The 10,602-nt window shown below is 31.9% G+C and overlaps 1 protein-coding gene and 1 long non-coding RNA gene across 7 annotated transcripts; both read left to right on the forward strand.

The window, feature by feature from the left end:
• The first annotated feature begins 1,298 nt into the window (after positions 1–1,298).
• LOC105669378 (histone acetyltransferase KAT2A-like) lies at positions 1,299–5,418 on the forward strand. Of its 6 annotated transcripts, XM_067352009.1 has the most exons (7): positions 1,348–1,521; positions 1,742–1,842; positions 1,926–2,067; positions 2,203–3,168; positions 3,237–3,797; positions 3,884–4,605; positions 4,748–5,418. In XM_067352009.1, exons 4-7 carry the CDS (start codon positions 2,204–2,206, stop codon positions 4,939–4,941), a joined length of 2,442 nt encoding a protein of 813 aa, XP_067208110.1. In that variant the 5' UTR covers positions 1,348–1,521; positions 1,742–1,842; positions 1,926–2,067; position 2,203; the 3' UTR covers positions 4,942–5,418. The 6 variants fall into 6 exon arrangements, with proteins under 6 accessions (XP_067208111.1, XP_067208110.1, XP_012217717.1 ...); XM_012362294.2 differs by having other exon boundaries at positions 1,348–1,842; XM_012362293.2 differs by having other exon boundaries at positions 1,742–2,067.
• A 2,157-nt stretch (positions 5,419–7,575) lies between these two features.
• On the forward strand, positions 7,576–9,808 carry LOC136998805 (uncharacterized). Its single transcript, XR_010889343.1, has 2 exons — positions 7,576–9,454; positions 9,548–9,808. It is a non-coding gene; the product is annotated as an uncharacterized lncRNA (long non-coding RNA).
• Positions 9,809–10,602: the final 794 nt, after the last annotated feature.

Raw genomic sequence — 10,602 nt, forward strand, 5'->3', positions numbered from 1 at the left:
TCAATTGACAAAAAATATAAAAAGTATAAATTAAAATAAAACGTGAAATATTTTACCTACCAAAAGTCTTCCTTTTTTAGTTTCTTCTACTAAATATTTATGCAAAAAGAACAATGATACGAAATTAAATGCACAAAATTATTCTTTATAGAATAAAATTGTAAAAATATAGAAAATATAATAATTAGATAATAAAATAGAATAAAAAAGTAAAACAAAAAGTCGAGAAATGGGGGAAGAGCCGTGCAACGTTGTTCGTGCTTGAAGTCGTTTGTTGTATTTTATTCAATTATTGTAGTGTAAATGTTCCGTTCCGTATTGAGACTACACTAGTTTACAGCCAAAAATTATTTTGAACCAAACAAGGTGTTTCTTATAGATTTTTAGATGCTGAAAACGATGCCGCAAACCAAATTTCACTAGCACGTCAGGTTTCCAAAATAATTGAGGTTTAATATGTAAAAAATGGGTTTTTTTTGCGATATTTGATATTTTTTTGTAAGAAAGCTTTAATCCTTCATAACATGGCCAAAAAGTAAGATATCGAAATAAAAAAAATGCATTTTATAGGGGATGAACAATACATCCGAGAAAAAATGGTATAATATAGTCAGATGTAAATATATATAATTAGTTATAAAAAGATCTAATAACATATAATATTTTATATGATCATATAAAATTACATATGTTATTAGATCCTTTTATAACTAATTATATATATTTACATCTGACTATATTATACCATTTTTTCTTGGATGTATTGTTCATCCCCTATAAAATGCATTTTTTTTATTTCGATATCTTACTTTTTGGCCATGTTATGAAGGATTAAAGCTTTCTTACAAAAAAATATCAAATATCGCAAAAAAAACCCATTTTTTACATATTAAATCTCAACTATTTTGAAAACCTGACATGCTTGTGAAATTTGGTTTGCGGCATCATTTTTAGCATTCAAAAATCTATACCTTCTTCTATACCAAGAAATATCTTGTCTGATTCAAAATAATAAAAAAAAATTTTTTTTTTTTTTAAATTAGTACTATTTTCAGTATCAAATAAAGCGATTGTTCGTAATTCCATTTAATAATAATGTTAAAATTAAAATTATAAATCAATTGTAAATCAAAATTTGAAATTGTAAAAGTGTAAATCCAACATCTTGTAAGTTTATAGATCTTATTCTTCTAATTACGATGTTACTTAATAATAATAGTATATATAAAATAGTACACAAAATTTTTGGCAAAGATTTTATGGCCAGATTTTCTGCAGCGATGCGTCTAATGGCATGAATACACGAAATAATTCAAATCTTCCAAGTATAATCCGTACCCAATGGCAATTGCAATAATAGTTTTGTAAAGTTTCATGTGATACGAGAATAATGTAGAAATGTTCCAAATTTGTGAAATAGTGATAAGTGCATGAGCTTGCTGTTGAAATCAAATCTTTTGACAAAAAGCAATTCGAGAAGCATTAATTGGCGAAATTACATTACAACATATTTGTTTAATTGTGAGTGACCGGCTTTTTCCAGTGTATCTTGTCTTAACCTAAAAAAGAAGTTTTACCTATAGAAGAATTGCAATTGCATAAAACATTATATTTTTGTTTTCGGCATTTTTAATCGACCGAGATGGGAATTTAAAAAAAGTGAAATATGAATAAAATTTCATACGGAGAATAATAGAGAAAAACCTCTGAAAACCTTAAAGAATTCTTTTCTGTTTACCAGCGTTTACAGCACCCTCTAATATGATACCCTCAGTTAAGCGGAACCAAGTACCTATATGTCACCATAACCCGGTCGATATGTAACGCCAATCCACGCTTTAGGTGAAAATCATATTTCAAATTAACAACAATAATAACAAATTACACGAAATGCTGATTATATCGACATGAAAAATATCTTATAGATGTTATAACAGTTTATTTGTGCTGAAGTATTGTTATTGAAGATTCAAGCCAACGACAGTATTGGGAATAAAAGTAAAATTAATTTAATTCACGTCGAATTGCACACACACACGATTTGCTTCTATTGGAAGAAACTTTTGAGTATGTATTAATATTAATTTGTTGCAAAAATTATTGTAGCGATACATTGAGATACGATATCATTAGACTTATTTATGTATAGCTATATAAATATATTTTACTCGATTAATATAAATATTATAATGATTTTTTAAGGATGGCATCTGAAAATATTAATCGGCATACAACAGTAGCTGCTTTGAAAGAGTCTGGACAACCTATTACCAGTACCTTACAGCAGGAAAGTAATAAGGATCAAAGTTCAACTAAGCCACAGACTCAAAATCGACCAAATAATCTTCAAAGGATACAGCAACGCAAGCAACAAATGTATAATTGGCCTCAAATCAAGAAATTGCTGAAACTTGCAGCTTACAGTGCTTGTCAAATAGAAGAATGCAAATGTAATGGCTGGAAGAATGCACAGCCTGTTGTAAAATCGCCAAAAGGTGAGGTACAGCAGTCTGTTATAAATTTTGTAGATCTGTGCAAAATGTGTACTCATCCTTTACAAAATCATATTAAGCATCTACCGATTCAATCTGATGAAGAAATTAATAGATTATTGGGCATGGCTATGGATGCAGACCATATTTTTATGAGTATACATAGAGAAGAAGATCCTGATACTAAAAAAATATATTTCTATTTATATAAATTACTGAGAAAGTGTATTTTGTCTATGACAAAACCGACAGTAGAAGGTCCATTAGGCCAGCCACCGTTTGAAAGACCCAACATTGCAAAAGCGGTAATGAATTTTGTTTTGCATAAGTTTAGTCATTCTCCACCAAGAGAATGGCAAGTTATGTACGATATGGCAAAAATGTTTTTGCATTGTCTGAATCATTGGAACTTTGATGCACCTAGTATCAGACGAACAACAATTGGTGCTGAGGAAGCTCCTGCTTATAAAATTAATTACACCCGTTGGCTTGTTTTTTGCCACGTACCTGCATTTTGTGATTCATTACCACATCATGATACTCCTTTAGTTTTTGGAAAGACTTTACTACAAGCTGTATTCAAGCCACTTTGTAGGCAATTAATGGACAAATGTCACAATGACAGAGACAAGTTAACACCAGAAAAGAGAGTTATGGTTTTAACATATTTTCCTAAGTAAGTTCTAAAAATTTTTCTCTTTTTCATGTTGATGTTTGTTGTATATATAACTTTTTGCATTTAAGGTTTCTTTCAATGTTGGAAATCGAGATCTATTCGGACAATTCACCTATTTGGGATCCTGAATTTAAGCAAATACCACCTTCTCATCTTCAAGCTGCTTTAGAATCAAAAGGACATCAAGTGAAAAAAACAGGAGAATTTGAGAGAATCACTGTCATACCTAACGAGAAAGATAATTACACAACAATAAATATTAGTCCTGGAATGAGAAGACTTCCTGAAAAGCGCGCTCTATCCGAAGGGCGGCCTGATGCAAAGAAACGAAAAAGTGAAGAGGTTTTTGAGGATCTTCCTGATGAGACTGTTGCTGAAATTGTTGCGACTATCAATGATCCCAATTACATGTGTGGTCCTGATGTGGTATTTCCACCGGATCTTCCAAGAGATGAAACAGCGAAAATTGAAGAAAGCAGGAAGATCATAGAATTTCACGTTGTTGGAAATAGTCTCACACAGCCTGTGTCCAAGCAAACTATGCTTTGGCTGATAGGATTACATAATGTATTTAGTCATCAATTAGTCAGAATGCCCAAAGAATATATATCTCAATTTGTTTTTGATCCGTAAGTATACTGTCTCTAATATTAATATATTATAATTAGTTTATTATAAAAAGTCATCCAGCAATAATGCGTTATTAATTATACAGGAAGCATAAAACGTTAGCCCTAATAAAAGGTGGTCGTCCAATCGGTGGTATTTGTTTTCGTACGTTTCCTACTCAAGGTTTTACCGAGATAGTATTTTGCGCGGTTACGAGTCAAGAGCAAGTAAAGGGCTATGGGACACACTTAATGAACATGCTAAAAGATTATCATATTAAGAACAACATATTGCATTTTCTTACGTTCGCAGATGAGTTTGCCATTGGGTATTTTAAAAAGCAAGGATTTAGCAAAGACATAAAACTATCCAAGTCCATGTATCAAGGATATATAAAAAATTACGAAAGAGCAACATTGATGCACTGCGAACTAAATGCTAAAATTGTATATACAGAGTTTACGGCGGTTTTAAGAAAGCAAAAAGAAATCGTCAAGAAATTAATTTATCAAAGACAACAGGAAATACAAAAGATTCATCCTGGTTTAACGTGCTTTAAAGAAGGTGTGAGGGGTATTCCGGTAGAATCAATTCCAGGAATTCGCGAAACCGGATGGAAGAATTACGCGCAAATAAGAACAAGAGGTATGACAAAAGGAACGCAGAGTTCGGAACTTATGGATTGTATAGATATGTCGGATTCTTTATATAACGCCTTGAACAGTGTTTTGAATAGCGTGAAAAGCCACGACACAGCTTGGCCGTTTTTGGAACCTGTAGATAAAAACGAAGTTCCAGATTATTATGATCATATAAAATATCCTATGGGTAAGTTTGAAGAAGATACTTACAAATATAAAAGAGATGTGTTTTAAAATAATAAAATAAAAATAATACAATATTAAAATAAAACTTGAGACCAAAATAATAAGAAATTCGGAAACATGAAACATGATCTTTTATCTTACAGATCTCAAAACTATGGAAGACCGTTTAAGGTCCAGATACTATGTGACAAGAAGATTATTTATAGCAGACATGACACGAATCTTTACGAATTGTAGATTGTACAATAATCTTAATACTGATTATTATCGTTGCGCTAACGCTCTGGAAAAATACTTTCAAACACGTATGAAAGAGATTGGTCTATGGGACAAGTAGAATGTCTTAGTTTCTCTTTTTGTGATATATAATACAATAAATTCAAGTATGTAATAAATATCTTTTTTATTATTCTTTTTTTTTTGCTATGACAAACAGATTAAAGAGAGAAAGAACTAAAAACAAATTTATCTAGACTTTTCCTAAGACTTGCCAAATTGCAAAAGATAAAAAGCAAACATACTGACTGCTACTAATGTGAGTTTTGATGGCTGAAAAAAATTTGTTAAAATTGTAAAAGTTTAGTTTTAATAGAATCTCCAGAGTAATATGTAAACCAGAGCTTTCGATACCCATTATCATTGGCTTATAATCATCTGATAAACCAGTAACAACATGATCCATTCCTCATTTATCTTCAAACTGATGTGACAATTGATGCGCAATTGAAATAATGATATTTACATATTCAGTCACTGGATTGCACTTTTTAAGAACGTAGATAATAATTATCTTAATAAAAAAACTTTATGTAAATCCGAAGTTATCAAAGGCTTTACACAACTTCTCCCAAAGGCTTCTTTTGCGTTTGTAGCATCCTGGATATGAATATAATTTGTTAGCTCGAATGCTAATACAATTTTTGACCAAACTTTTGTGATCCTTTTAGGATCTTTATCTTCTCTTGCATCACACTCGTAAATCTTCGTGTTCAAAATAAGCTTGCATCGCAAACTTCCAATCGTTAAAATTTTCCTCGCTCTTTAATTTGTCAATTGGAGGCAGTGTGCTTATCATCGTGATATAGTAAGATGTTTTAACTTTCTTTTAAATAGTATTAAATCTTTTGACGACTGGAACGTAATGACTATCTTGTATTTCTTTAAATTATTTAACAGATTATATGGAATGTTTGTTCTCACGATAACAATCGTTACTTTCGCTTAATTTTCAGTGTATTTGAGGTCATAATCTGATAAAATTAATATTTTAAGTGAATAATTATTTAGGTTCTTTGTTTTTTCTTCTTTCCTTTAAGTTTTTTTTACTTAATTTGTACATTCTAATTTTCCGTTGTGATATCAGTGTATTTAATTTTTGTATACTCTAAGGGTGCGTTCCACTTAACGCCCGCAACGCTCCTAGGATCATTTTATCCTTGTTTTTCATTGAAAGTTAAACGAGGATAAAATGATTCTAGGAGCGTTGCGGGCGTTAAGTGGAACGCACCCTAAGTATCCCAATCTGAGATTGGTGTACATTTTAATGTTGTAGATTAATATATTATAATTTCAATATAAAAAATAAATTTATTTTGCACCAATCGCGATAGTTTTGCGTATACATACAGAGTGGTCCTAAACGTTCCGGCGATATTTTGAGATCTTATAGCAAATTTGATTCTGAATCAAAAATTTCCTATAAACATGAGTCGAAAAATGCTTCTTTAAAAAGTTAGCGCCCAAAAACCTCTGAAATCACGGTTATTTTATACATTTTTACAAATATTAGAGGAAGTATGCGTTTTTTAACAAATAGTACCCAAACAAAAGTTGTAGAGAATTAAATTATCTTTCGAATGAGATGAAAGCGATTGTAGCAGTGTTCCGATTAGGGACCGGTTTGTTTGCGCATGTGCGGCCATACGGTGTCAGTAAAGTGTCTCGTACATATAAAAAGAGGCACCGTTACCCAGCTTCATTTAAAGTAATAAAAATTTTTTTAATGTATTAAAAAATAAATTATATATGCATATATATATATGTACAAAAATACATTATATATATATAATTTAATTATTTTATAAATTTTAATTATAATAAATAAAAAAGCCTTACCTTATTTCTATTTTCCTAACCTTATTCTGTCAAAAGTCCCGCGTAAAGTCCTGCACACGACGTGTGTCGGCACTGCATTTCCATCGCCGCGCAAGCGCAAAGCCACATATACGCTAAGCAACCGGTCCCTAATCGAAATGGCCGGAGCACAGACTTTTGCATAAAGCATAACGCATAAGCATAAGGAAATTGATTGGTCCATTTCCTTATGCATTTGCTTATGCTTATATATAGACCAATCAATTTCCTTATGCTTATGCGTTATGCTTTATGTAAAAGCTTGTGCTCTCGGCTGAACACTGGATTGTAGTACGGTCCATAGGTGTCGAGATAGCCAGTTTCAAATGTACAAAAAAGTGTTTATTCGGATATCGACAGTAGAGCTTTTAAAAATATTCTTTATTTATGCTGATATAGCTTTGCTAATTTTTAATGCTTATCTTGCTTGTTGGTTTTTTAACTAAAAAAATTTTTCTTTTCTGCTTGTTTAAACCAATTACCATAGAAGGATAAAAGGAAGAGCAGAAGGTGAAAAGAAAATAAAATGAAAAAAAAATAAAACTTAAAAAATTTCTAAAAAAATAATAGAAGTAAAAAACAATCTTTTTCTTTCAAAAAAATAAAATGGTGTTTTTTTTTAACTAAAATAGCATTGTAGTAGTAGAAAATAAATAACAACGTGAAAAAAACTAACTATTCTCAAAATGTCCCTCCAAACTGGCTATCTCGACACCTATGGACCGTACTATAATCACTTTCATCTCATTTAAAAAATAATTTAATTCTCAACAACTTTTGTTTGGGTACTATTTGTTAAAAAACGCATACTTTCTCTAATATTTGTAAAAATGTATAAAATAACCGTGATTTCAGAGGTTTTTGGGCGCTAACTTTTTAAGGAAGCATTTTTCGACCCATGTTTATAGGAAATTTTTTATTCAGAATTAAATTTCCTATAAGATCTCAAAATATCGCCGGAACGTTCGGGACCACCCTGTATATTGCTCGTTTTTCACCAACAATAAATATTCATATAAATATAAATATTATAAATATTAAACCATCAATAAAGATTGATATAAATATAAATATTATAAATATTAATCTTTACTTGTCAATTGCTCCAGTTGCTTTGAAACAGCCAAAACAACATTGCCGCTACGTTCAAAACCAGTCATGATGTAAAAATATGTAGAGTCGGAACACGTCGACTTGATATCAGTGTTCCGATTAGGGACCGGTTGTATGCGCATGTGCGGTAATGGAGATCCAGTGCCGTTATATCATTGAGTAAAAAGAAACAGGAGGGAGCGTTTGGTCTTAAAAGTGCGGATGGAAGTGACTATATAAAGTGGTCGCTCAAGATGGCCGCTCAAGGGCGCCAATATTGAATGACTTGTTATGTTTAATTAGGAAATAATGTACAATTAAAAGAAAATAACTATAATATGCAACAATAATACCAAATTTTAATGGCGTTTTTCATTGGGATTGCACTCGTGCAGTATTTCCATAAGAGCAATGTTAAAATCTAAAATCTAAATTTATATTAAATCCTTCGTCCTTACAAAAATTTATCCATGCATTTCTTTGATCCGGATTTTTCGGAAACCTGTTTGTGAGTGAAAATTATTTAGTAATTATTGTGAATCTACAATTTCACAATACTATACATATGATTATAATCTCCAAAATAAAAATCTCATTATTGTTGATAATACTAACCGATGAAACGTTATTCCATGATTTCGAGCTGCTGCTGTTATGCCACAAGTTCTACAGTATACAATAGGTCTGTTCTTTATAGCTGAACTGGCTGCACTAGTTCAGAGTTTATCTTTCTCCTTTCAATATGGAGAGAAAAAGATAAACTCTGATAGCGTTTTCGATTATACAGGATTTGAACGACCCAGGGTTAGTTAATGACGTCATTGCAACCTCTCCACCAATGAAAGACTTGCATTTATAGTAAAATAGTGATTGATCAACCCTGGGTCGTTCAAATCCTGTATAATCGAAAACGCTATGAACTAGTGCAGCCAGTTCAGCTATAAAGAACAGACCTCATTTTGATCGTTTATTTTCATACACTGTTGCATAAAAGACTATACACTGCATATTAATGCGTACGGCGTACGGTATGCCGCTTGCCGCAATGCTCGAGCATTCCCTCTCACTTTCAAAAAGTGGTCGCTCAAGATGGCTGCCATGACGTACATCCGTCCGCGGATTTACCTAGTCCTGGCTAGTATATGCTCCCTCCTGTTTCTTTTTACTCAATGGTTAAAGTTAATGACTTTTCAGGTTACGAAACCTGTCATTCCGACTGAGCGTAGCGACATGGGCATGCGCTGCGGTCACGCGCGCATGCGTAGTAATAACTTAGTGTTGCTTTGCGCAAGATTGAAGTTTTCACGCGTAGGAAAACCCCTATGGGGCGAAGTCTCTCCCCCGCGTAAAACAAATAACAAATCCTACTCAGGGAGTCGATTCTGTATCTAAAATATAGTGAAAATGCGAAAAGTGAGTAGCTCGCGCGATTCAGTAACTTTCATCATAGTGAAAATGTGTGCTATCTCACGGGAGTTTGTTCGGCAAGAAATTTCTTGTCGAATGGTGAGATTCGAGTGAAAAAGACTGAGAAACCATAGCGTCGTGACAATTTCATAGATGTGATTTGTAACTGTTTATAATTGTATCTGTTTATAATTTTAAGGTTAAGTAGCTTTTTTATTGTAAGTATATTTAAAGTATAAATATTATTTTATTTTATTTTTATTATTATTTTATTTATTTTATTATCATTATTTTGTTTGAATTCTCAAAAGCTCGAAAAATGGCTATGTACATGGCTGCTATTTTATTACTTGATGATGAAGAGAATGATGTTTTTATTGGCAATTTTTGAGGACCGCAACCTGCACAATTGAGAATTGTTGCTAATTCTTCTCATAATTCGTCCTATAAAAAAGTATATTACATTATATTCATTCGTAATTTTTATTTGCAATTTTTTATTTTTATAATTTATAGTGTTAGTAAAAATAAAATTTTATTTGATATTAATAATAAAACAACTTACAAAATTACTTACTAATTTTTTTTTATTTTCGCGGTTATACCGCAATCTACCTTTTCCGAAATCAGGATAAGACCGCATAAAATTAACAAGAAGTTGTTTCTGCTTCTCCGTTACGTTCATTTTTTTAAAAATCTGTAGATTTTAGGACGAGTGATGATTATTAGAAGAGATATAGTTCCTGTAGCGGGAGTCTGTATCTCTCAGCGATGGTACATTACCTTTTTTACGATCTATCTGCGCAACGATAAACATAACGATATCGATACCGCCACAAAACATTTTATCGTATACTGGCTGCGTTCCGTAAAGAGCATATGCGCGCATGTATCTACAGTATACGTTACGTATACTATACTGTGGCAGCCATCTTGAGCGACCACTTTTTGAAAGTGAGAGGGAATGTTCGAGCATAGCGGCAAGCGGCATACCGTACGCCGTACGCATTAATATGCAGTGTATAGTCTTTTATGCAACAGTGTATGGAAATAAACGATCAAAATGGTATACTGTAGAGCTTGTGGCATAACAGCAGCAGCTCGAAATCATGGAATAACGTTTCATCGGTTAGTATTATCAACAATAATGAGATTTTTATTTTGGAGATTATAATCATATGTATAGTATTGTGAAATTGTAGATTCACAATAATTACTAAATAATTTTCACTCACAAACAGGTTTCCGAAAAATCCGGATCAAAGAAATGCATGGATAAATTTTTGTAAGGACGAAGGATTTAATATAAATTTAGATTTTAGATTTTAACATTGCTCTTATGGAAATACTGCACGAGTGCAATCCC

Source organism: Linepithema humile, chromosome 3 (genome assembly GCF_040581485.1).
Source record: "Linepithema humile isolate Giens D197 chromosome 3, Lhum_UNIL_v1.0, whole genome shotgun sequence".
NCBI lineage: Eukaryota > Metazoa > Arthropoda > Insecta > Hymenoptera > Formicidae > Linepithema > Linepithema humile.

Coding starts and splice junctions, on each gene's coding strand:
- LOC105669378 (XM_067352008.1), top strand. CDS start 2,204: ATGGCATCTGAAAATATTAATCGGCATACAACAGTAGCTGCTTTGAAA. Junction 3,798..3,883: donor TCTCAATTTGTTTTTGATCC/GTAAGTATACTG, acceptor TTAATTATACAG/GAAGCATAAAACGTTAGCCC. Junction 4,606..4,747: donor TCATATAAAATATCCTATGG/GTAAGTTTGAAG, acceptor TTTATCTTACAG/ATCTCAAAACTATGGAAGAC.